The sequence below is a fragment of the Saimiri boliviensis genome, chromosome 11 (genome assembly GCF_048565385.1).
Source record: "Saimiri boliviensis isolate mSaiBol1 chromosome 11, mSaiBol1.pri, whole genome shotgun sequence".
In the NCBI taxonomy this organism is placed as follows: domain Eukaryota; kingdom Metazoa; phylum Chordata; class Mammalia; order Primates; family Cebidae; genus Saimiri; species Saimiri boliviensis.
The window spans coordinates 11,411,508-11,438,703 of NC_133459.1; the positions used below are offsets into that span (position 1 = coordinate 11,411,508).

Consider the following 27,196-nt stretch of genomic DNA (forward strand, 5'->3'; position numbering starts at 1 on the left):
CCTCAGAGATGAAGGAACATACCGTTTCAGTAAGTTGGAAGATTCAGTAAAGTTGTCGTTGCCCCTCAAATTGATCTGTAGATTCAGCACAGTCCTGATGAAAACTCCAGCAGTTTTTTTGGTGGCAAACTGACAAGCTGATTCTAAAATTTCTCTGCAGTTGAAAAGTACAAAGAGCAGTTAAGGTAATCCTGGAGAAAAAGTACAGAGTTGGGGAGAGCTTACTCTATTCGACTTCAGAAATTATTACAAGACTACAGTAATTAAGACAGTGTGGCATTGGTAGAAAGCAGAGCAAAGTGAAACAGAAGAGAGAATCCAGAAATGGATGTGTAGTATCATCACGTGACTTAGGACAATGTTTATACCATGCTGTAGTAGTGGAAAGGATGTTCTTTTCTTTTTTATTTATTTATTTTTTTAAAGACGGGGTTTCACCATATTGGTCACGCTGATCTTGAACTCCTGATCTCAGGTGATCCGCCCGCCTTGGCCTCCAAAGTGCTTGGATTACAGGCGTGCCTGGCCAAGGATGCTCTTTTCAATAAATATAACTTAGTTCAATATTTATCAGGAAAAAAAATGAATCTTGGCCACTCCCTCACACCATACATAAAAATAAATTCTAGGTGGAGTATAGATTTAAGTGTGAAGAGTAAAACAATAAAACTTCCATAAGTAAACTTGGGAATATCTTTATGACCTTGATGTAGTTAATAATTTCTTAACCAGGACACAGAACGCTCTTACCATAAAGGAAAAGATTGACAATGTGGATTTTCTTAAAATTAAGACTGTCTGATCATTAAAAGATATCATTTAAAGAATAATAAGACAAGAAACAGAATGGAAGAAGATATTTGCAACACATCTGTTCAACAGAGGACCTGGTATACAGAATATATAAGAACTCTTAGAAAGCAGGAAGAAATAAAAAAACAGGAGCTCACTATAAAAGTGAGCAAAAGACTTCAATAAGCACTTCACAAAAAGGTATCCAAATGGCATATGCATATTAAAAATTGTTTAATCTCACTTCTCAACAGAAAAGAGACTACACTGAGGTACGATTATACACCCATCAGTTTATCTGTCGAAACTATACTGAGATACCATTACATACCGATATTATCTCGGGTTTTTTTGTTGTCGTTCGTTTGTTTTAAGGGTCAGCCATGGTAATCCCAGCACTTTGGGAGGCTGAGATGAGTGGATCACTTGAGGCCAGGTGTTGAGCAACAGGGCAAGACCCTGTCTCTACAAAAAAAAAGAAAAATTAGCTGGGTGTGGTGGTATGCGCCTGTAAGGGGAGGCTGAGGCAGGAGGATCACTTGAGCCCAGAAGGTCCAGGCTACCCTGAGCCAAGATCCCACCACTGCACTACAGCCTAGGCAACAGAGACTGTTTTTGAGACTCTTTTTTTTTTTTTTTTTTTTTAGAGTGAGACAGGATCTTACACAGGCTGAGTACAGTGGCACAATCTCAGCTTATTGTGGCCTTGACCTTCAAAGTCCAAGTGATCCTCCTTTCCCAGCCTTCTGAGTATCTGAGACTAGAGGTGCATGCCAGCATGCCCAGTTAATTTTTAAACTTTTTGTAGAGACAAGGTCTTACTTTGTCACCTTGGCTGGTCTTGAACTGCTGGCCTCAAGTGATCCTCCCACCTCAGCCTCCCAAAGTGCTGGGATCACAGGCATGAGCCACCACTCCTGGCCAGACTATCTGTTTTTTAAAAAAGCTATCTATACCAAGTGCTGATGAGGGAATAGCATAAGAAGGGATTTTGTAGACTGCTGAATGGAGCATAAACTGGTTTGACCACTTTGGAAAACTGTTTGGCAGAATATATTAAGACTGTATAGGTACATTCTTTATGACCCAATTCCACTCCCAGGTATATGTCCAAAAAAATGCATAAATGTGCCCCAAAAGACATATCTGGGCAGGGAGCCATGGCTTACACCTGTAATCACAGCACTTTGGGATGCCAAGGTAGGCAGATTGCTTGCTCCCAGGTGTTCGAGACCAGCCTGGGCAACATAGTGAAAAACCTTCTCTACAAAAATGCAAATATTAGCAGGGCATGGGGATTTGTACCTGTAGACCCAGCTACTAAGGAGGCTGAGGGGCAACAGAGCCAGACCCTGTTATGTAGTCTGCCATAGACATGTCTAATGTTGTTTATGGCAGCATTATCCATAATAGCAAAAAATCTGAAACAATCCAACTTTTCATCAATAGTGGTGGTTAAATACATTGTTTTATTAGCACAATGGAGTATTATATGGCAATGGAAGTTAACAAACTACAGCTGTATGCAACAATCTAGGAAACTCACATATGTAATGTTGTATGAGAAGCCTCCTACAACAGAGTGCATACCGATGATTTCATTTACGTGCAGTTTAAAGCAGGAGAGCTCACCTTTGGTGATAGATGTCATCACGGTGGTTGTCTATGGGAAAGAAGGCGGGAGGAGGGAGTGGGAGTGTGCTCATGGTGAGTGGGCTGCTTCCAAGACGGGGATAACAGTCTGCTTTCTGATCTTGTGGTTGTTACATTATTCTCTTCACTTTGGGAGTAATCATTTGGGTTCTGAACTACACATTTGATTAGTATACTTTTCTGTATGTGTGGTATACATCAGTCAAAAAGTAAAACATATCAAACAGATACAAAACAGACCGAAAGGAATTATGACACAAACTAATAGTGTTTATCTCTGTGTGATGTATGTGACTTGGGTGATATATGTCTGTCTATATATGTATTTTTCTCTAGTATTTTGCTTTTATAGTTACAGGGAAAATCCTTATTTATAAACATCAAAACCTGACCCTCGTTGGAAAGTTAACATGAATTGTAGCTTTAATGGAATCTAGAATTATAGTATCCCAGAAGGCCATCATATGACTTAAGTATGTCATTTCCTTTCTTCCTTAATTAGGCCCTAAAAAGTACCTTGGGATTTCCTTTGATAAGGTTTGAAGACGCTGTGATTAATCTAGATCCATTCACTCGGGTACATCCTTATGAGACCAAGGAGTTCATCATCAATGATATCCTCAAACATTTCCAGGAGGTGAGGCTTGGAGAAGTTCTTATTGGCTGGAGCGTAAGCACAATGTTTGTTTTAGTTGTTTGGGAATTTTGGTTACTAAGATATTACTTTTGAGAACCCGGATAAACATTTCAACTGGGTTGTGTTACAGGTCGGGTCATATCCCAAGAAACCCATGAAATCCTGAGACGGTACATTTGACCTATGAGCTGTTAGTTTCATCCCTCAGAGGTAGTGAGGGGTTTCTACTAGATTAGCCATGATTCTTAATGGTTGAATTGATGCTTTAATAATAACAAAATAATGTTTTTATTTACCAGGCATGGTCCTTCTTTCAGCAACTACACCCATGTTCTTAGAGTCTATGGGGTCCTGCCCTTGGGTTGAACTTGAAATTTTTTAAATCAAATTGGACATTTTCCATTTCATATTTATTATGCAGACTGCAAAGATCAAAAAGTAAAGCTATGAAGAGACAGATCAAGAAAATGTCAAATTTATTAGCTTTCAAAGTTAAAATACATTCTGTTCTCGCTTCCTTTTCTCCATTCCTCCTCTCCTTTTTTGACTTTCCTAATTGGTAATATTTCTACCTAAGTAAGGAAAATGATACAGCAGATATCACTGGAACCTGAATCAGGCAAATGGAAGTATAGAAAGAGTGGAGGGGGCTGGGCATGGTGGCTCACACCTGTAATACCAGTACTTTGTGGGAGGCCAAGGCAGGAGGATGGCTTGAGCTCAGGAGTTTAAGACCAGCCTAGGCAACATACTGAGACCCCCGTCTCTACAAAATATAGAAAAAAAGATTAGCCAGCTGGAGAGGCACTCACCTGTAGTCCCAGCTACTTGGGAGGCTGAGTTAGGAGGACTGCTTGAGCCCAGGAGGTCAAGGCTGCAGTGAGCCATGATGGTGCTACCTCACCCCAGCCTGTGTGACTGAGACCCTGCTTCAAAGAAAGACAGAAGCAGTGGAGGTTTGCCTGATAAGTCTGTCCATGCCTTCTTCAGGCCCCCCACCCACACCACAGCTTATGAGAGGGGCTGCAAATCTACCTCTGTTCCTCACTTCTTTTATAATTCTGTCTGCTGGTGATTACTTCTCTATTTGTAGGCATAATTAAAAGAAGAGTGTGATTTATATAGTAGCAAATACTCATAAGAATCCCTCCTATTTCATAGCTATTTTTATTCTTCTAACTGGCTTTGAAGTGTATTTCTGAGAGTATTGAAAGCAATCTCAGGGATATGTATATTGGAAGAAGCTTGGATGGTGCTCATGAAAGGACAGGAGGTGATTTTGCAGTTGATGAAGAGTAAAAGCTGATTCCTGGTAGTAATGGGAATGGAGGAAAAAACAGACTTCTTACCTTTTCACTTGGGACCCTGGTATCTGCAAATATAAGTAAATGCTGATTGGACTTTTCTCTTCCTATTCCATTTGACAGGAACTCCTCAGCCAGGCAGCTCGAATCCTGGGATCAGTGGATTTTCTTGGCAATCCTATGGGGCTTTTGAATGATGTTTCTGAAGGGGTTACTGGACTGATAAAGTATGGAAATGTTGGGGGCCTCATCAGAAATGTTACACACGGAGTATCAAACTCTGCAGCCAAGGTAAGGAAATAGAGGTGAAATTCCACTATGATTAACCTCATGAGTCCTCCACAGTACTACCACTTCTTTCATCGTTAATAGGCTGTGAGAAGCTGTTTTCCTGGCCTTTGTTTCACTGCCCACACGCCTTGCCTTTTCCGCGCCGCGGGTCACCTACCACCAGGTGCACTGAGTCCACCTCTAAAATACCTCTTCCTTCCTCTCCATTGCCCCTGCCTTAGTCCAGGCATTGCATATCTCTTACCTGGGTCACTGCAATAGCCCCTGACACACTGGACCTTTCACGGTGACCCCCTACATCTTTCACTATGCCACCAGAATGATCTCATGCCATTCTCTTGCCCAAAATCTTCCAGTTATTACCCACAGTTTACAGGGAAAGTCCAAACTGAAGTACAGCCTTCTATAATGACACAACCTTTTTAGCCATCTGAATCTAGCAGCAGACAGACAGTGATGTCATTCTCCAGTATCTTGCAGCTAGTTGACTTGTTTGTTCACTGGCATCTTAATTCGTGGACATTTCTTAGTTCACTCTGTATTTTCTGGCAGGAGCGGATTATGTGTGAAGATGGAGAAGGTGAAGGGAGTTGAAGGGTGGTTGCTATCTGACATGCAGGCCTCCAAAGAGCTCTGCTGTTGTGTTCTTCCTTTCATCTCAACACATGTTTCTCGCAGAGACTGACTTTAATGGATGAGCTCATTTTGAGAAAACACCTGTGCTGTCTGCCTATTTACTGTAGAGACAGAATTTATTTTAGTGAGATCGTAGGCGTACTCGTGCCATGGGCTGATAAAATGTGAAAGTAGCTTTACCAAAGACATCTTTATGGCACTGCATAGACATTTGCCTTGAAGAGCAGGTAAGTGAGTAGAGTTGAACAGCATTTCTATGTAGTATGGTATTTTTGTTAATAATGTATGAGAGCTGAGAATGTATCCTTTTTTTCCCAAACTGTTTTCCAGGGATGATAGATTGGTCAGATCAATTCTCTAAGATTATCAAACCAGACCAAAGTGGACCTTTTTCCTTATGGTTCAAAATAAGCAGCAGTTCGTTTGTTTGTTCTTGCTTTCCTTTCTTTTCTTTCTTTTTCTTTTTCTTTTTCTTTATTTTTCGGAGACAGAGTCTCGGTCTGTCACCCAGGCTGGAGTGCAATGGCGTGATCTCGGCTCACTGCAACCTTTGCCTCCTGGGTTCAAGCAATTCTGCCTCAGCCTCCCAAGTTGCTAAAATAACAGGTGCCTACCACCACACCCAGTTACTTTTTGTATTTTTTAGTAGAGACAGGGTTTTCACCATTTTGCCAGGCTGGTCTCGAACTCCTGACCTCAAGTGATCCACCGGCCTTGGCTTCTCAAAGTGCTGGGATTACAGGCATGGGCCACCATGCCCGGCCAGCAACAGTCTTTTAGAGAGACTTTCCAACTCATGGTTTGAAAGCAGTGTGACTCAGGTTCAAAGTCTGATCTAGCATATACTTTTCTGCCTTGAGTCCTTTCTCGACTCTGGCCCCTTACCCCTCACGCGTCATAAACCCTCATGGTGGTAGCACAGGTTCCTCGATCTTCTTGCTTAAGTATTTTATTAAATTTTGTTAACTTTATTGAATTCTAATTGACATAAGAAAGTCTTCCTGGTTTTATAATTTCTTTCTTTGTTTTTGTACCCTGGGCTTTACCATATTTTAAGAAATGAGGATGCTTATGGTTTAATGATAGGACTTCCTCACTGTGGAACAGAAATGCACCTACTTTACAGGTTTATTGTGAGAACAAAATAAGGTGAGATGTTACAAAAATTTTGAAAAATACGGAGTGAAGAAGATACATAGGTCATTACTTTGCCTGTAATATTTGCATCAAGACTTGAACCACCAGGAAGCCATTAGTGCTCTTGAAATGAAAACCAATCTATTATGAACTACAGAGAAGGAGGGTCTGGGGCGCTGAGAGTAGGAGAGTCAAATCCCATTGGGGCCAGTAGGAACCTCCATGGTTTCCTGTGTTAAGAATGAAGAAGCCATTCACGTCCCTGTGACATCTCAACAGGAGAGACCTCTTAGGAGTTTCTTCAGAGTCTCCTGGCAACATCCTAGTAAAAGGATTGGCCCTTTCTTTTTTCTCCTTGGTTTGTGGAAGTCTTGTTTGTTTCCTGTTTCCCCTGAAAAACAGTTTTTGAAGCTTGAGGGTCAGCATGAGATTATAACTTAGGCAGAAAGAAAGGGCAGTGTCCCCCCTACCCTCATCCTCACCCTGGATCTATATTAAGGCCTGGGGGCAGTGGCAATACATTTTATTGGATATCATGCTTTATATGTTAAAGGATTTATATAAGGATATTGCTTTCCAGGGAATGAGTCTTCTTGAATGGGAACCTCCCTTTCCATGTAGTTGTCTTTCTTTTAATAAGCTACTAGTATTGAAGCCACAAGCTGCACCTGAGGGGATGGCTGTGTAATTTACAGGCGTACAGTGTCTATTAGTCCATTCTTGCATTGCTGTAAAGAAATACCTGAGACTGGGTAATTTATGAGAAAAGAAGTTTAATTGACTCGAGGTTCTACAGGCTGTGGAGAAAGCATGACACCAGCATCTGCTTCTGGTAAGGTCTCAGGAAGCTTCCAGTCATGGCGGAAGGTGAAGCAGGAGCTGGTGTCTCACGTGGTGGGAGTGGGAGCAAGAGAGAGAAGGGGAAACAGCCAGATCTCATGAGAACTCACTCACTATCATGAACACCAAGGGGATGGTACTAATCCATTGATAGGAAATCTGCTCTTATAATCCAGATACCTCCCACCAGGTCCCGGCTCCAACATTGGGGATTATAATTCAACGTGAGATTTGAGGAACAAACACCATACTGTATCACATTGCTTAACATCAGGGATACATTTTGAAAATCATTTCACTAGGTGATTTCGTTGTTGCGTGAACATCATAGAGTATACTTACACAAACCTAGATGGAATACAGCCTATTCCACACCTAGGCTGTCTGGATAGCCTATTGCTCCTAGGCTACAAATTTGTATAGCATGTTAAACATATCTAAACCTATAAAAGGTACAGTAAAAGTATGCTATTATAATCTTATGGGTGGATCATCAGATATGCAGCCCATGGTTGACCAAAATGGTATTTGGCACATGACCGTAGTTTGACACCGGCAATATTAGGTGTGTTTATAGAGATGTAAAAACTAGTTGTATCTCTAAGATGAGAAAGCAGATAAACATAAAATTACCACGGCTCATAGGAAATGGTAGATTTAAATGGGTCTATCAATTGAATGCCCATTCAGGTCATCTGTGATTCTGCACATATGTGGTTGGACTAAAGATAAGCATTTTCTTTTAGTTTTGTGGGTTGGAATCAACTTTTAAAGTTGTTTTAGGGGAATGTTTCGTTTGTTTCTCTGTGTATACCAGAGGAGTTCGAGAAATACAAATGACCACAACAATCAACTGTTGGCCTGTGGCAATTATTCCTTTAAAGCAGGCGTCCCCAAACTACGGCCCCGAGGCATGCAGCCCCCTGAGGCCATTTATCCGGCCCCCCCCCCCCCCCCCCGCCGCACTTCGGGAAGGGGCACCTCTTTCATTGGTGGTCAGTGAGAGGAGCACAGTATGTGGCGGCCCTCCAACGGTCTGAGGGACAGTGAACTGGCCCCCTGTGTAAAAAGTTTGGGGACGCCTGCTTTAAAGAGTGCCTGAGTTCCAGTGATTAAAAAAGGGTCAGAGGGGACAGAACTGCACCTCACTGAGCCCCTGCCAGTGCACTGCACTTCATTGCAAAGACCAGAGGGCTTTAGCCTGGTTCAGCGGGCTTTGAGTGTAGTGGAGAAGTTCGTAAATCTCTTAAATTAATTGTCAATATAGTACAAACGTGTTTTTCTGGGGTGAGGGTCCAACGTTTCTTTTGTGTCCTCAGGGAGAGAGTCATGCCTCCAAAGATCGTAAGCCATTATTATAGACATAGGCTTGTACACTGAGGGAGCTTGAGGCTGGTAGGTTAGTAGCACTTTAATCACATTGTATGTGCATGTGTATATGCATGTAGCATGTGTGTGTGGGTGTGTGTGTGTGTCTGTGTGTGTGTGAGAGAGAGAGATGGAGTCAGCCTGTCACCAGGCTGCAGTGCAGTGGCGCAATCTTGGCTTGCTGCAACCTCCTACTCCTGGGGTCAAGCGATTCTCCTGCCTCAGCCTCCTGAGTGGCTGGAGTTACAGGCATACACCACCATGCCCAGCTAATTTTTGTATTTTTGTAGAGACGAGGTTTCACCATGTTGGCCAGGATGGTCTCTATCTCCTGACCTCATGATCTGCCTCCCAAAGTGCTGGGATTACAGGCATGAGCCACCGCACCCGGCCAATTGCATTTCTACCTTTAAATAATCTTTTCCTCTGTTCGTTTTGCAAGATTTGTTTTTAACATTTATGAAAAGATGATGATAACTCCCCTGTCACAATGGCCTGAGGAGCAAAAGAGATGAAGTATGTGAAAACCCCGTGAGGAGTTAAAAAGGAATTGATTCAGTCACATAAGATAATAGACCTGTAGGTTTTAGTCATCTGTGGATAGATGCACAAATTTTAAATTTCAAGTCTATAGTGTATCCACTTGTGGAATTTCTCATTTCTTTCTTTTCTCCCCAGAGCATTCCTGCAAAAGGAATATCTCATTTCATCTTTGTTGTTTAATTTATTTACTATTGGCCTCAAGGAAATATAAGTAGGAAATAACCTATGCCCTTTTATCTTAGTGATTTCTCTTTTCCTTTCCTTCTCATCTCCCAGCCCTAAAGATCAGCATATGGATTCAAATCTAAGATTGATGGCTTAGCTGTGGAATTGTGGGCATCTAACCCATGACTCCCCTTCCTGGGTCTTGGCAAGATGACTCTAACCTTTAGTAGAACTTCAAAGATCTGATCCCATTCCTGAGGCCATGGCAAGGCAATCGCTCTGGAAGTACTTCTATGAATGTGATTTATTTAAGAAAATGACAGCGTTTCATATTCCAAACCCATGTCAGAGGAGAAGGTTTCTTTCTGAAGCATGAGTTGCAAAAAGTGTACTTTCTTCTAGTTGTAAGTCATGTGAATATCTGCAAGACCCTCTAATATCTTTCAAAGGCAGAGAACTGGGAAGGCCCTCTATTGATTAAATTTCCGCTCTAATAGACTCTGGCTTCATTTGTATGTTCATTCTTGTGTGATATTTTCACATACATAGCTATCCTAAAACAAATAAAAGTACTTTTTAAACTAGTAAAATCTCAGATGTTAATAATAGAGCAAATGATTTGATTCCACTGTCTTTTCTGCCCCTGTAGAAACTGTGTTTGCTCTGCACAGCTGTCGTCTGGTCTTCCTAAGGGAAGAAAGCCACCAGCATACTTAATTTCTTCCAGCAAAGGAGGGAACCACTTTTGGTCATCACTAATGGGCCCTCTGCTCACTCTGTTCTACTTTCCATCCCTCTTTTTTTGAGATGTAGTCTCATTCTGTCGCCCAGGCTGGAGCACAGTGGTACAGTCTCGGCTCACTGTAATCTGCCTCCTCGGTTCAAGCAATCCTCCCACCTCAGCCTCCAGAGTAGCTGAGATTACAAGCATGTGCCACCATGCCCGACTAATTTGTATTTTTAGTAGAGATTGGGTTTCACCATGTTGGCCAGGCTGGTCTTGAACTCCTGACCTCAGGTAATCTGCCCTACTTTGTCTGCAGAAGTGCTGAGATTACACATGTGAGTCACTACACCCGGCCTCATCTCCTGCATTATGTCTTTATCAAGTTAACATAGGATGCTTTTGATTCTGGGTACCTTTTGTTCTCACATTTGTTTTGATTCTGTGCTTAGGAATACAGATATTTTCATAATTTGTCATGTTACTAACTGAAATTATTTTCATAATGGTCATTTTCTGTTCATGGAAATTAGAATTCATTGTTCATTGTTTGCTACATGTTAATTTTACTGATAACTTATGTAGTTGTATGGTTGTTTTCTTTTTTTCTCTTTTGCTTTGTGGTGTTTATTTCTACCAGACCTAAATTTCCCAGCTCAAATTCTGCAGATCAAATTTGTGTCAAGAAGATGTGAATTTTCTGTCAGTTTTTAGTTAATGTGTTTTATTTTATGTTGTTTTAGCCATTGTTTCATTGTCTTAAATCAGTTTTGTTTTTTATGAAGTTGGTAAAGATCTAACTTTTTAGATGATTTCTTGGCATAAACAACCTTAGTAGGAAAAGGTGTAGGAACAGGGTTGAAACATTGTACTTCATTGTGGAATACATATTAATTCACAAACATTTGTTGAGCACCTTCTGTTTGTTAGGCTTGATGAGAGACTCTTTATGTACATTGTCTTAAGTTAAGGTTTGGGCCAGGCCCAGTAACTCACCCCTATAATCTCAGCACTTTGGGAGGCTGAGGCAGGCGGATCACCTGAGGTTGGGAGTTTGAGACCATCCTGACCAATGTGGAGAAACCCCATCTCTACTAAAAAATACAAAAATTAGCCAGGCGTGATGACGCATGCCAGTATTCCCAGCTACTCGGGAAGCTGAGGCAGGAGAATCACTTGAACCTGGGAGGTGGAGGTTGTGGTGAGCCAAGATTGTGCCATTGCACTCCAGCCTGGGCAACAAGAGTGAAACTCTGTACCAAAAAAAAAAAAAAAAAAAAAAGAGAGAGAGAGAAGTTAAGTCTTTAAGGTCACACAGCTAGAGATGGATTTGAATCCAAGTCCAGCCATTTCTGAAGGTCTTGTTTCGTTTTGTTTTGCTACAGGATGTTTTTCCTTTTTGTTTGTAAGGCATTCTTCTAGGCACTGCAGAGAATATGAAACATTAATTACTGCTGACTTCCCACCAGAAGCCTCTTCTTTGGCGTCACTGTGTAGCTGGTCAGTGGCCACTATCACAGCATTGTTGGCACGAAGCGGGCCCCCGGGAAGTGCTGGTCCTCGCCGCCACTCTCGTGTTCAGTAGTTTGTGGCTGTCACCATCCCCCTTGTAGGCAGTAAGAACCTTGGGGATTGCAAGTGTGGTTTTACCCACGTGATACTGTTTTATCATCAGAATTACCTGCTCAGTAGCTGGATAGACATTCTTAGCCCCGTTATGTAAATTAAGAACCGAGGCCCAGAGAGGTCAGGTGACTTTCCGAGATTAGCCAGGTTACTGCAGAGCTGAGACGTGGCTCTTCTGTACTAGCATCTCTCTCTTTTTTTTTTTTTTTTAATTAATTGATTAATTTATTTTTTTGAGATGAAGTTTCGCTCTTGTTACCCAGGCTAGAGTGCAATGGCGCGATCTCGGCTCACCGCAACCTCCGCCTCCTGGGCTCAGGCAATTCTCCTGCCTGAGCCTCCTGAGTAGCTGGGATTACAGGCATGTGCTACCATGCCCAGCTAATTTTTTTTTTTTTTTTTTTTTGAGACGGAGTTTCGCTCTCGTTACCCAGGCTGGAGTGCAATGGCGTGATCTCGGCTCACCACAACCTCTGCCTCCTGGGCTCAGGCAATTCTCCTGCCTCAGCCTCCTAAGTAGCTGGGATTACAGGCACGCGCCACCACGCCCAGCTAGTTTTTTGTATTTTTAGTAGGGACGGGGTTTCACCATGTTGACCAGGATGGTCTCGATCTGTTGACCTCGTGATCCACCCGCCTCGGCCTCCCAAAGTGCTGGGTTGAGCCACCGCACCCGGCCCCTGTACTAGCATCTCAATTCTTATTTTTAATTAGACTTTTGAGGTATCACTTAACTACAAGATTTGTTCTAGACTTGCCTCTATATGTTAAACAAATAAAAACAACAGAAAAATAAAAGTAAACCAAAAACTCTACCAAGTTCTCACAGTGAACTTTGATAACTTTTAGGAAAGCCATCTGAAGATAAATACAAACAAGTTGAGACAGAGAAAAAAAGAAATTCACACTGTTTCGATAGTTCAGTAGAAAATCCAGCTAGGACTTTAAATAAAATTTTGTTCTGTTTCTTTGGTTTCTATTTGGGACAGCAGTGCAGAGAAGTTGCTTCTCTCCTGAAGCAACCCTTTTACCACCCCTTTGTCCAGGGACACCAGATTTGGTGCCTAGCAGTAATCCAGTGGAAACTGACTTTCCTGTCCCTGCACAGATACTCTCAGCCAGACCCTGCCATCAGCCGACTTGATATATACTGTGACCTTGTTGAAGGGAGAGGGGTCCATCTGCCTTTAAGAAACAGCACTTTTTGTTGTTTACTTTGCAGTCACTGTATTTATGAAGCTCAAACAAAACTAAGAGCAATGTTTATTCAAGGTGAAAGTTTTCTCTTTGCACAAAAGAATGCACTGAGTGAGTCCCTGCATGGATTCTGAAGGCGAAACGGCAATTGATGGCTTGTATCTGTTTTTGTCATTATGTATGACTGCTCCATTTTATAGTTGAGCTGATTATCCCCATAATAGCTTTTCCATGTACCTATAAGCAAGTAATAGGTGAATGCCTTCTCATAAGCATTGGGGTTTCAGTGTATTTAAGTTGGCACAAAACTTCAGGGTAAATGAAATTCGCTTCAGACAGTGATCTTTCCCTTAGAGAATGTAGGGCTTTCTAGTTTCAAAAAGACTTTGATCCTAAATAAGTCACCCAAGGGATTTCTTTTCCAGCCAAGAGGAGGTACCTTCAAGTTGTATGTAGGGAAATGACTCAAATTTTTGGCATCAGAATTTTTGTTTTATTTTCCTCTGATAATCTTGAGTACTAAAATGATTCCCTTTGCCTGAGCTTTTTTTGGTTAGAAACAAATTTTAGATGCTGAATTACCCAACCTAACTTGGGCAAATCTCAACTATCTGGGGGGATCAGTCAAAAGTATATTTGTGGGGGCTGGGGTGGTGTCATGAGAACTGCAAGTGACCAGAATTCACAGGCAGTCCCCATGTACCCCACTTAGCAGCCTCGCTCATGAAGGAGCCGAGTGAGCAGGGTTTAGCTTTCCCTTCCTTTCCCATCCTAATCAGGGAGTTCAGTTGCCAGAAGTGACAGAGCAGGGAATGAATGATGCCACTATTGATGTCCTGTTTTTGAAACAGAAAGACAGAAAAAGTCCAAAACTTCCTCATTTCCTAATAGTAGTTCAGTTAAGAACAAGCTTCTTAAGATTTGTTGTTTTTTAGGCCTGAACATGTCATATTTGAGAGGAATTCACTTGATCTTCCAAAACTGGAGCCTGTGTGGTGGAAAAGTATGTTCAGTTGCTAAGTTGAAAAGATAGAAAATATTTGTGTCCCCCAAGAGTAGTGGTTTTCTACCCTAGAGTAAACATGGTTTATAAAGGAATCATATGTTCAAGCTTTCTTAGGTTGGCTGGTGACCCTCAGCATTGCGGCCATGCATTTCTTTTCTGTAATTCAGTATTCTTCATATCAGTCCTTGGCCTTTCTTGAAAAATTGTGACAAACTTTAGATGAGATAAAATTTTCAAGACACTCATTCTGTTCGGAAGGTTCTATTTTTTAAAAAATTTCTTTCTCTCTTATAATTGTTCTTTCAAACTCTATCTCCATCTTGAAGAAAAGCTAAATCAAAGTATATTCTTAGGAGAAAGAGGGAATATCTTGGTCAGTATCATGCTTAAAGATCAGAAAGCAGGCTGGGTGTGGTGGCTCATGCCTGGAATCCCAGCATTTTGGGAGGCCGAGGCAGGCAGATCAGCTGAGGTCAGGAGTTCGAGACCAGCATGGCCAACATGGCAAAACCCTGCCTATACTAAAAACACAAAAATTAGCTGGGTGTGGTGGTGCATGCCTATAATCCTAGATACTCAGGAGGCTGAAACAGGAGAATTGCTTAAACCCAGGAGGCGGAGGTTGCAGTGAGCCGAGATCGTGCTACTGCACTCCAACCTGGGCAACACAGCAAGACTCTGTCTTAAAAAAAAGAAAAAAAATCAGAAAGTGATGTGAAGAGTATAGCCATCATTTATTATGTCAAATATGGGCCTAGGATCTTTCCCTGTGCTCTCTCATGTAACTTTCACATGTACCCAATAGGAAGGAAGGGAGGGAGGGAGGATTAAGCCCATTTTACAGATGAGAAAAATTAGAGTCATCAGGACCCTTAAGTTTAATGATGACTCACTATTGGAAGTAGAAGTTTTAGAAAAAAATTAATTTGGGAGGCAGCCTCTATTTTTCCTCTACACAATGCAACTTCTCAGGTATAATCTTTTACCAAACTCAAAACATTGTAGAAGCAAAACCACAAGCCATTGGAAACAACATTATTATTTAAAAGTAAAGCTCAAGCAGTCCTCTGTGTTGGGCCTTGGAATTTTCCAGCTATAACTTTTTTTTTTTTTTTTTTTTTTGAGACGGAGTTTCGCTCTTGTTACCCAGGCTGGAGTGCAATGGCGCAATCTTGGCTCACTGCAACCTCTGCCTCCCGGGTTCAAGCCATTCTCCTGCCTCAGCCTCCCAAGTAGCTGGGATTACAGGTGCCCGCCACCACGCCCAGCTAATTTTTGTATTTTTAGTAGAGACGGGATTTCACCATGTTGGTCAGACTAGTCTCAAACTCCTGACCTCGTGATCCGCCCGCCTCAGCCTCCCAAAGTGCTGGGATTACAGGCGTGACCCACCTTGCCCAACCTCCAACTGTAACTTCTGAGCTTTCCAAATTAATCTTTACTATCTGGAAATCTCTAATCTAGTGTAAAAGAGTTGAAATGAGAGAAGAGGATTGGGAGCTTTTTCTTCATTCAAATAGAAAATGTGTGACTCAAAAGCATTTGAGTAAGCTGACCCACCTGATGTTCCTGATCCAAGATTTCTTCAGATTTAAATCATGTGGGATGTGCAGTCCCTAGGCCTTTCCTCCGGTTTGGCTCAGGGAGCAGAGCAGAGCTTTGGACCACTTTGGTATAAGCTGACACTCTCAGAGCACTTTCCCGATGGCTGTCTTCCTCTAAATGCTAGGTGTTAAGTTGTAATTTCTTTAAGCCATTTCCTGAACTTCACCCCTTTAAGCATTTTTAAACAACTAGGGTATCATTTCAAAATAATAGTATTTAATTTTCAGGGCAGATTACCCAGAATTAGGGAGAGGTGTACATTCCCACTATCAATTACAGGCAGAAAATAAACTCATTGTCCCCAATAGTCCCTTTCTTTCCTTATCCTTGTCCACTTAGACTATCCTATAGCTTTTCAAATTTAGTAGATTTTTTTTTGTCTCTCAGTTCTGCTAGCAGATTGGCTTTCAGATGCTTAGTGACACCATTGCTTGAATTAAGAAGCTGGAGGGAGAATGTTGGGGTCAGAGTGTTATTCCTGAGAGTTTTAAATTTAGTTCTATCGAACTGAACTATGGTTTGCTTCTTGGAGGTACAAAGCAATATGATTAACTTGTTAGAGTTTCATCATTCCTTATTGGAAGAATAATAATACCACTGTATGTTTGTCTTGATTTTTAGTTGTTGGCAAGGCATTTACATATCTTTGATCCTCTCTATAAGCCTAAAACTAGCTAGATGGTGTTATTATTGTCATTATTATTATTATTTTGAGACGGACTCTTGCACTGTCACCCAGGCTATAGTGCAGTGGTGCAATCTCTGCTCACTGCAATATCCGCCTCCTAGGTTCAAGCAATTCTTCTGCCTCAGCCTCCCGAGTAGCTGGGATTACAGGCGTGCACCACCATGCCCAGCTAATTTTTTTGTATTTTTAGTAGAGACAGGTTTCACCATGTTGGCCAGGATGGTCTCGATCTCCTGACCTTGTGATCTGCCCCCGTCAGCCTCCCAAAGTGCTGGGATTACAGGTGTGAGCCACCGCGCCCGGCCTGTCATTATTATTATTATCACTCCTAGGAGACAGAGGTTGCAGTTTTTACCATTTTATAGATGAAGAAACAGACCCAGTGGAAGTAAATAACTTTGCTCAAGATGGCCAGACAAAAAGTGGTAGAGCTTTGCACTTCTCCCTAGCTCTGCTGACTCCTGGAGCATTGCTGGACAGCACAGTCAGCCTTCCATGTCTGTGGGTTCTGTATTCATGAATTTAACCAACCGCAGATCAAAACCAAAAAAAAAGGATAGTTGTGTCTGTACTGAACACGTACATATTTTCTCCCTTATCGTTATTCCCTGAAGCATACAGAATAACGGCTATTTACATAGCATGTGCATAGTAAAATAATGCATTATAAGTAATTAGTGATGATTTATATACAGGAAGATGTCTGTAGGTTGTATACAAATACCACACTATTTTGTATCAGGGACTTTAGCATCTGTGGATGGGTGGTGTCTGCTGGATGTCCAGGAACCCATCCCCAGTGGATACTGAGGGACAGCTGTGCTTCCTGAATCTTGATACTGCAGGTTAAGATTCACACCATTGTCTCCCTATTATAGTTGGCTTTTCCATTGCCAATGTTGTATGTGAGCCTTGTTAGCCTGTCCTTCCCTGCAGAATGAGTTTCAGAGAACAGAGGTAGAGAAAATGTATCTTTCTCTCTCAGAGGTTTGTTGCATTGTTCATTCACCATGCTGCCATTTGTATATTTCAGAGTCATATATCTGAAAGTTCACAAAGAAGCAATATATGACAAGAATAATTCTTGTAGCAGAGTTTTTGTGAAGTGGAGGATGGTTGGGAGAAAAATGTAAGCTCGTGTCAGGACATTACATTAAGTAATTTCTACAGTGTCTGGGATGAGGGAGAATTCCCCCTAAGGGGAAAAGGAAGATCCTTCTAGAAACGGAGGCCTTGGCATGAAGAGGCAATGTGGATGCACAGTTGGTCCCTGGATATAAGTAAAGGCACATCACACTCACCGCCAGCAGGCAAGGGGGAATTACAGCTTTGCTTTTCCTTTCCACACCAATGAGGAAGCCCTCCGGTGCCATTTCTAAGAACAAGGAAATTTTCTAGTTAGGCACGAGGATGATTGAGATAAGCTCAAAAACTAGGAGCCACGCTGGGGAAGTCAGGCTTAAAGTGTGAAGAGAACGTGGCAGAGAGTGGACTGTGCAGCCATTTCCCTGGTTGTGCTCGTGCTGTTCTCCCTTACACTTGTACTCAGTCTTACCTTTGATTGGGGTGCCTGTCCCCATTTCTGGACAGAGGCTCCAAATTTGTAAGGTCCAGCCCACATGCCGTGTTAAGAATGTGATCTCTCCTCACCCTGAGCTCCCATGGCCCCTTGTGCTTCCATGACAGCAGGGACCGGATTTCACCTTGAAGCGTGACCATTTGTGCACCTGTCTCCAATGTCAATAAACATTTATCATTACCAGTCAGGTGCTGGGCACTGTGAAAGATGGTTAGAAAGGAAGACTTAAAAAATGTTTTCTTCTGCCCGGCGCGGTGGCTCACGCCTGTAATCCCAGCACTTTGGGAGGCCGAGGCGGGTAGATCACGAGGTCAAGAGATCGAGACCATCCTGGCCAACATGGTGAAACCCCGTCTCTACTAAAAATACAAAAATTAGCCAGGCATTTAGCATGTGTCTGTAGTCCCAGCTACTCGGGAGGCTGAGGCGGAAGAATTGCTTGAACCTGGGAGGCGGAGGTTGCAGTGAGCCGAGATTGCGACACTGTGCTTCAGCCTGGCAACAGAGCAAGACTCCATCTCAAAAAAAATAAATAAATAAAAAGTTTCCTTGTCTTTGAAAGGACATGGAACAGGTAAGGCAGAGAAGGAGTAAGTAATGAGAATCCAGAGGAAGGAAGTATTGCAGTGGGATCTGTGCACACTGTACAGTTCCAGCAGAGGAGTGCTGTGGGCAAGGGCGAGAATACTTTATTCTGTTTCTCAAGGATGAGAGTGGCTGGTGACAAAAGATGGAATGCAACGGTCTGTATTTATTTGCATCCCAGAGTAGGCTGAGCGGGGGCCAGGATTTTATCTGACAACATTTTATATATATATATATATAAATTTTTTTTTTTTTGCCAATTTTCCCTGTAACAATCCATAAAGAGTTATTGTAAGGAAAATTAAAGTGACCCAGGTTGTACCATGTGGGCCCTCTTTAATCTGGCATAGCATTTTTTTTTTTTTTTTTTTTGAGACGGAGTTTCGCTCTTGTTACCCAGGCTGGAATGCAATGGCGCGATTTTGGCTCACTGCAACCTCCACCTCCTGGGCTTGGGCAATTCTCCTGCCTCAGCCTCCTGAGTAGCTGGGATTACAGGCACGCGCCACCACGCCCAGCTAGTGTTTTGTATTTTTAGTAGAGACGGGGTTTCACCATGTTGACCAGGATGGTCTCGATCTCTCAACCTCGTGATCCACCCACCTCGGCCTCCCAAAGTGCTGGGATTACAGGCTTGAGCCACCGCGCCCGGCCGGCATAGCATTTTTCACATGGTATACAGTATACAAAATGAATGTATAATTGTCTAGTATTTCTGTTTTTTAGGGAAACAAGCCTTTTTTTTTTTTTTTCGAGATGGAGTTTTGCTCTTGTCACCCAGGCTGGAGTGCAGTGGTGCAATCTTGGCTCACTGCAACCTCTGTCTCCTAGGTTCAGGCAATTCTCCTGCCTCAGCCTCCTGAGTAGCTGGGATTACAGGCACCTGCCACCATGCCCAGCTGATTTTTATAGTTTTAGTAGAGATGGGGTTTCGCCATGTTGGCCAGGCTGGTCTCGAACTCCTGACCTCAGGTGATCCACCCACCTCGGCCTCCCAAAGTGCTGGGATTACAGGTGTGAGCCACTGCCCTCGGCCCAAACAAACTTTTTAAAAGTTGATTTACAACTTTCCCCCCAAACATATCTGTAAGCTGTTGACTAGCCAAATCGTACCATAGCAATATAGATCGAAAAAGGACATTGACTTTTAGGATCTTATTTCTTCTCCTCCCTTCCTCGTGTCTCAGTTCTAGCATAGAGCTGGGGCACAGCGAGCGCTTAGCAGATACTGACCTGGCTCTGATGAGCCCAGGTGTGCACTATTGATAGGACCCAGGCTTGGCTTAAGGTAGCAGGAAACTGGTTTAGGGGAAAGAGAGGAAACCCTAGTCCCTCTTAATCTAATTAATTAAAAGAATATTTATGGGAAATATTTGTTTGCTTTATTAGAGGAAAATGTTTAGGTAAACATTTCCTGCAGGCTATTGAATTTATATCCTAAGACATTGGTTTAGAACCCTTAACTTTATTTTCCCGGAATGAAAATTAAGCAGAACATGCTTTCCAAAACAGCCCCTTGTCTCAGTTTTGTTCCCATTGTAATGTTCAAAGCAGGATATTGTGGCCATTGAGGTAATTTTCTCTTTATTGGTAACTTTGAAATTAGCAAGGATCATTTCAAAGTTAGTTACAAAAGAAGAGGCACTAATGGCACCTTGTAGTTTTATAGCAATTCAACCTTTGCAGCATCTTCCTGTTACTTAATCTTCACAAACTTATGCATTAAAGAGTCAAGTATTATCCCCACTTGACAGATGAAGAAACTGAGTCACAGTGAAGGTAATTAACTTCTGGAGGGTTAAACAGGGAGCTGTGGAAGAGGACCAGGACTCAGGGCTCCTTTACAGCCCCAGGCTCTTTTCCAAAGACCACACTGCTGCTCTAGAAAGCACTCTTTCTTCCTTCAGGAATTAAAGCACTTTCATGTCTTTGTGAGATAATTTAACCTTGCAACATCCTAGTGGGGCTAGCAGGTCAGGTATGATTACCCCTTCCCTTCCAGTGATGGGAAATTAAGTTACACAGGTTAAAAGGTTTTGCTAAGTTTGTGCAGTCAGTGTTAGAACCAGGGGCTGGTGCCCAGGCTTCACAAACTCTGAGTCCACTCTTTTCCTGCCTTCTCAAAGGAGAGCCAGAAGAGCTTCTGATACCCTGAAGACAGCCGTGAAGACAGCTGTGAAACATCTTGCTTCCAAGAGGGCCTTGCTTCCCTAGCACCCATGCCAGATTGTGTGAATGCTTGGTTCTGCAATCTCGGTGGGTCATGCAAATCTCCAGCCCTACAGTCACCAAGAAACAAAGCAAAGGGGGGAAGCCAGAGACATTTTACAAGTCTGTTTGGATTTTGTGTCCAGTAGAATCAGCAAGTGAAAGTTGTAGGATTGCTACAACACAGTTGCTTAGAAATCAACACGACAAATTGAGGTGCCTCACTGAATAAATTATATGGAGAGATAAAAGTTCTTAGGACTAAACACAGGGAGAATTTCCCACTTGTTTCTCTGTAAAAGGTAAAAAACGTAACAGTGAACCATGTCTAACTTACGTTAAAAAAAATTGAATTTGGTGAGAAGCCTAGTTGTTTGTTTGTTCTTGAGACAGAGTCTCACTCTGTCACCAAGCTGGAGTACAGTGGCATGATCTTGGCTCATGCAACCTCCAACTCCCTGGTTCAAGGGATTCGCCTGCCTCAGTCTTCTGAGTAGCTGGGATTACAGGCGCGCGTCACCACACCCAGCTAATTTTTGTATTTTTAGTAGAGACGGGTTTTACCATGTTGGCAAGGATGGTCTCGATCTCCTGACCTCATGATCCACCTGCCTTGACCTCCCAAACTGCTGGGATTATAGGCGTGAGCCACTGTGCCCAGCCAAGAAGCCTAGTTTTAATAATATTTCACATAATTTAAACTCTCTAACTTCTGCCTTTCTGTCTAACCCCATCTTGTATTCTTCCTAAGAGATGTCTCAACACTAAAACTTCTCTTAGTTATTCCAGCAGAACATGGCAAAGCTACAATAGGTTTTCCCAGATGCTGTCTCTTATAATTTCTGATACTTCAGTAGAAACTCTTTGGATAGCAGATTTGGGAAAGAACCTTAAGGTCAGCCTTTAGCCATCTCCAATTATAGGTAGAGAAACTGAGACCCTGTAAGGTTCTCACAGCTAATTAGTCACAGGGCCAGCCCTCAAACCCAGGCCTTCTGGCTACAGATCTAGTATGATGGTTGACACTGGGCCGGCAGCTTGTGGGCACCTGCTTCATAGGAGTGAGGAAGAGAAAAGTAGTAGAGTGTAAGCCTTGCTCAGTATATATTTTCTCATCAGGTCTTTATTATATATTTTCTCATCAGGTCTTTATTATTTTTTTATTATTATTTTTTGAGATGGCATTTTGCTCTTGTTGCCCAGGCTGGAGTGCAATGGCGCGATCTCGGCTCACCGCAACTTCCACCTCCCAGGTTCAAGTGATTCTCCTGCCTCAGCCTCCAGAGTAGCTGGGATTACAGGCACATGCCACCATGCCCAGCTAATTTTTTGTATTTTTAGTAGAGATGGGGTTTCACCATGTTGGTAAGGCTGGTCTCGAGCTCCCTACCTCAAGTGACCTACCTGCCTCGGCCTCCCAAAGTGCTGGGATTACAGGCATGAGTCACTGTGCCTGGCCTCTAAATCTTCCTTCTAAAAAGAACTCACTGCACAGCATCTGGCTGCTGCCAACAAAATGACTTCCCCGCCAGCCCCATAAATGATGAAAGTTTGCAATTGCCTTTTTCACAGCTTAGTACCTTCGTACTTTTCTCTCCTGGTAACTTAGAGTGGAAGCCCCATGGTGGCCTACGCATATCTGCGAGGGTGCACAGGCTTGTGGCAGAACGAGCCAGGGAACACCTTCTTGTTCTGGTGGGGCCGAGGAGCTGGCCTGGCTGGGGGCTGTAACTGTCAGGCCAACTCCCGGTCACACTGTCCTCACTGGAGTAGGTGCTCGAAACCTTTGCTCTTTGCCTTTTTACTTTAATCTGGAACACTTAAAAAAAAAAAAAAAAAAGTAGACCAAATGATGACTGAGTCCAGCCTTCCTCCAGGCCAGATGAAATCATGGTCCCTGCTGGCGCCCTCCCTCCATCTCACAGCCCCCATTTGGGTTCAGACTCTCAGTCACACAGGGAGCCCTGCCACAGCTGAAGTGTTTTGTCAGAGAAAGATTGCAAAGAGTTAACACTTTTGCTTTTTCGGAAAGTTATCTGTGAAGAGTATTAGTTGTTTAATAAAGCGTGCCTGCCCTCCCGATGAACCCGCCAGTGACTCTGCAGCTGGGGTCATTCCAAGTTCACGCAGTGGACTTTTGACTGCCTTCTGTGTCTGTGAAAACAGTCGGCAGCTCCTGCGGGGATCATTCATTCAGGCCTGTAACACAAAACTATTGCCAATGGGCACCTGCTGGGACAGCTTCCCGGGAGGGCTGGGAGGAAGATACCAAACTCATCAGGCATCTGTGGAGATAAGAGCGGCAGGGGATCCGCTGGGATCCTGCTAATCAGGCCTGCACTTAGACCCCACTGCCTGGCCAACAGGCTGGTGTCAGAATGTATTAAGCAGCCCTAGTCAGGATAGGATGTGAGCTAATTAAAGGCCTTTTACACAGAGGAGGAGGTGGAGGAGGAGGGAGGAAGAGAAAAGAGAGAGAGAAAATGTGTGTGTGTGTGTGTGTGTGTGTGTGTGGAGGAGGAAAAAGAAAGAGATTTGAAGTGCATTCCCTGAATTTCCAGCACACTCTTTATTCCTCTGTTTTATCCCTCAAAACAGAAGAAAACAAATTAGAGGCTGAGCATTTGGTTGTTTCTAACCTGAAATTGTCATTCATTATGCCTGATGCTGTACTGGTTTTAACTGCTATTTTTGTGGAATTACATATACTCTGAAAGACATCTTTTGCCACAGTCTCCCTGGGAACATCCTGTTGTTGAAATAGTGTTGGTCAGCTGCTTGAATTTTGCTCTTTTCTCTGACTGTGACATATCAGGGCAAAAATAGGTACCTACTTGTGGTGTGTTGTGGGTTTCTCCCTTCTGCTTGGAATATCCATTTACCAGCTGTGGAGCGTACTGCTGGGAGGATGGAGTGAGTCAGTGTACAGTGTGTGCTCTAAAGTTTGGTTGTTGAGGTGGCAATGTAGTAGCTTGGTGCTATGGTTTAAAATGCCCAAGCATGCACTATCTTGAAAATACTGGATAGTCCTAGCGTGCGACTGGATTTGAGTTATATCTACTAAAAGAAAAAAGCTCATTTGAAAATGTTCGATTTTCCTGCACTTTATTTAGCTTGTGTATTCCTCCCACCCCCAGTAAGCAGCAAAGTAACTTATTTATAGGCCTAAGGACCCTTTAAGTCTGTGGTATTTTCTTAATCAGCCTGGTAATGATACATTTTTGAAAGCGGTTTTGTTCACACAGAATCCTAAGCCTTTATTTTATTATTCTGATACATTCCACCTAAGTTTGTTGATGCACAAAGAAACATTTAGATTAATCTTGTACTACATGGTAACAATCCTAGGAAATTCCAATCAAAAGCCAACAACCTGTTTCCTTCATTCTGAACTGTTGGCAGTCTGGCTTTGTCTGTGCTCTGATAAGGAGTAACAACAATGTTAATTTTGTATTTCCTTGGCTTTTGTCTCACTTAATCTTTTGTCATAGTTGACCAGGGGGCTTGTCAGGCTTTCCATGCAATTTATGAAATAATTACAATTGAGTAATTAGCCCTGTAGAATATGTTAGTGTATCCTTACTGTAAATGTTTAAAATGTTAATTACATTTATCTTTATTTGTAAGCGTTGTTATACAGAAAACATAGGATAGACACTGATACTGATTGCCCAGTTGAAATAAGTTTTGAATTTAAACTAGTAGCTGAATGAATAGCTTTAAAAATGGTACTAACATTGGCTGGGCACTGTGGCTCACACCTGTAATTCTAGCACTTTGGGAGGCTGAGGCAGGTAAATCATGAGGTCAGGAGTTCAAGACCAGCCTGGCCAAGACGGTGAAACCTCATCTCTACTAAAACTACAAAAATTATCCAGGTACAGCATCAGGCACCTATAATCCCAGCTAATCGGGAGGCTGAGGCAGGAGAATTGCTTGAACCTGGGCAGCAGAGGTTGCAGTGAGCCGATGTCATGGCACTACACTGAAGCCTAGGTGATAGAGTGAGAATCTGTCTCAAAAAAAAAAAAAAAAAAAAAAAGTGGAAAGAAAGGAAAGAAAAAGATACTAATATTCTGGGAGACTGAGGTGAGCAGATTGTTTGAACCCAGGAGTTCGAGACCAGCCTGGGCAACGTGACCAAAAAACCCATGTCTACAAAAAGCACAAAAATTAGCTGAGCGTGGTGGCATGTGCCTGTAGTCACAGCAACATGGGAGGCTGAGGGGTAGATCACCGGAGCCTAGCAAGTTGAGGCTGCAGTGAGCTGCGTTCAACCACCACATCTCAGCCTGGGCGACAGCGAGACCCTGTCTCAACAACAACAACAAAAAGATACTTGTATTTATTGACTGCTTCACTATGTGCCAGGTACTGTTTTGAGTCTTCATTCAAATTGATTTGTTTAGTCCTCATAACGACCCTGTGGAATGCTAGTTTATAAACGGGATACTGAGGTTCAGAGAAATTAAGTAACTTGCCCAAGGTTACAAGGAAAGCCAGTAAGAACCTAGATTCTCTGATTCCGAGCCCGTCGTCTTAGTGCCAGGGCAAAAGCTGCACTCCATCTAGTAGGCTTCATTCTTGAACCTCTCTGCAATGTTGTGTTGGCAGGGATTAACCATGTAAGGATGTATTGTCAAGGGGATACGAAGAATTTGAGTCACAGTCATTTCCTGTGCTACTCTCTGTTGTATAATTAGCTCTTTTGTAGATGCTATACCATCCAGGCCAAAGTGTGTGGCTGAAACCAGGAAATTGTTCTAACCCTGTCTGAGACACTAGAAGGAGTTTTGACTTTGTTCTAACTCCGCACATAAAGCTGACTGTAGATTTAGGTGCAAAAAGCATAACCTCATGTTAACAGGTCAATTAATTATTATGTCTATAGAGCAAGTTCACAACTATATATGGACAACTAGAAATGCCAGGCTCTGTGCTAGGCACAGGTGACACAGAAATAAACAAAACAAAGCCCTCTCCCCTTGAGATCACCATCAAGCCAGGGAGGAGGCCTTGCAGTCACACACATGTGGGAAAGTATTCCAGGTTTGACGCTTGGCATCTGTGCAGATTCCCATGGGGGATCTCAAGAAAGGGCAGACTCTTCTACCCAGGGCAAGGAAGGCCTGCACAGTGGAAGGCATGGCGGTGCCCAATCCTGAAGTCCAAGGAGGTGCTTGCCAAGTGGACAAGAGACAGGTGGGGACAAGGGGAAGCACTCAGGGAGCAGCCCCAGCAGGAGGGATCCTGGGGTGTGCAGCAGCAGGACCTGGGGAGGGGTCATTGGTGCCCGGAGCTTAGCGGGTGAGCCTCTGGAATGAGGAGCTGGCCTAATGGGGAAAAGACTGGCCCATTGTACATCCCTTTGTTTCTCCTTGTTTCACCCCTACCCACCACTTGAGTTTAAAGGGGAAAAGACTTAACTGAATGTTTCACTTTTTGAGCCTAGTATTGTTGTTTGTCATGATCTGACCGTCATCTGCTTATATACAATGTTAACTATTAATTTTTTGCAAGTATTTTTATGTGGACAAAACAGTTACACCTTTCACTAAGAAGGCCAAAACAGACAAAAACAATAGCCTGTCACACCCTGAGTAAAGGTGGGGGGTACCCAAAAACCCTGACTCATTTTTTATGTAATTAGACCTAAAATCAAACCAAATCATGGCTTGTTTGCAGTAGGTAGATTGCAGAGTTACCAAACTATTCTTTCTGGCCAGAGTGACTCAGTCTAGTAGAAAGTCATGAACTGCCTCCAGCATTTCTCATTAACCTAGTATCTCCATGTAGAATAGAAATTCACCCTCCCTGAAGCCCAGAGCAAACAAACTAAGGGTCCTTGATAAAGGAAAAGAAGGCCTTTTGACCACAAAAACAACTGACTAGAAAGGCAGGACAAAAGGAGGGAGGGGCTCATTCTTTGTGCTTTCCTGCATAATTTGAAGATCAGCAGATGGAGTGTTTACCATTGATCCCAAACCAAATTTTGGGAAACTAACTTTTCTTTCTTTTTTTTTTTTTTTGAGACTCTCGCTCTGTCCCCGGGCTGGAGTGCAGTGGCGTGATCTCGGCTCACTGCAACCTCCACCTTCGGGGTTTAAGCGATTCTCCTGCCTCAGCCTCCCAAGTAGCTGGGACTACAGACACACACCACCATGCTCAGCTAATTTTTGTATTTTTAGTACACACAGAGTTTCACCATGTTGGCCAGGATGGTCTCAATCTTTTGACCTCCTGATCCGTCCGTCTTGGCCTCCCAAAGTGCTGGGATTACAGGCGTGAGCCACCGTGCCCAGCTGTTCCACCATTTCTTTACACAAAGCTAAACTAGATATGAGCTAAATTTGAGAGAGAAGAGCACATTCCATGTGAGAATGTGGTTCATGGTTTTATAACCCAACCCACCCCTGCCAGTGAGTAGATTTTTCTCTGAGAAATTCATTCTTTTTCCCTTCAAGGCAACTGTGTCCAATTTTTGATTAGTAATTTTAGTTTTTCATGTATAGACTAAAAGTGGATGTTTATCTTGAGGCAGGAATGACCACTGTTTTTCTGCAATTGTTTAGACTAAGGCTAGGTAGATTTCCTGTGGACTTCTTGGAACCT

General features: G+C 42.8%; 1 protein-coding gene across 7 annotated transcripts in view; it reads left to right on the forward strand.

The window, feature by feature from the left end:
• Positions 1-27,196, forward strand: part of VPS13D (vacuolar protein sorting 13 homolog D) — a 304,733-nt gene that overhangs the window by 196,109 nt on the left and 81,428 nt on the right. For all 7 annotated transcript variants that reach the window (XR_012512316.1, XM_074380077.1, XM_074380076.1 and 4 more), the window contains 2 exons: positions 2,948-3,082; positions 4,510-4,677. Coding sequence is in view for 6 of the 7 variants with exons in the window: in XM_074380077.1 (XP_074236178.1) it covers positions 2,948-3,082; positions 4,510-4,677 (303 nt within the window). In the remaining variant the exon portion in view is untranslated. The remainder of the gene's footprint in view (positions 1-2,947; positions 3,083-4,509; positions 4,678-27,196) is intronic.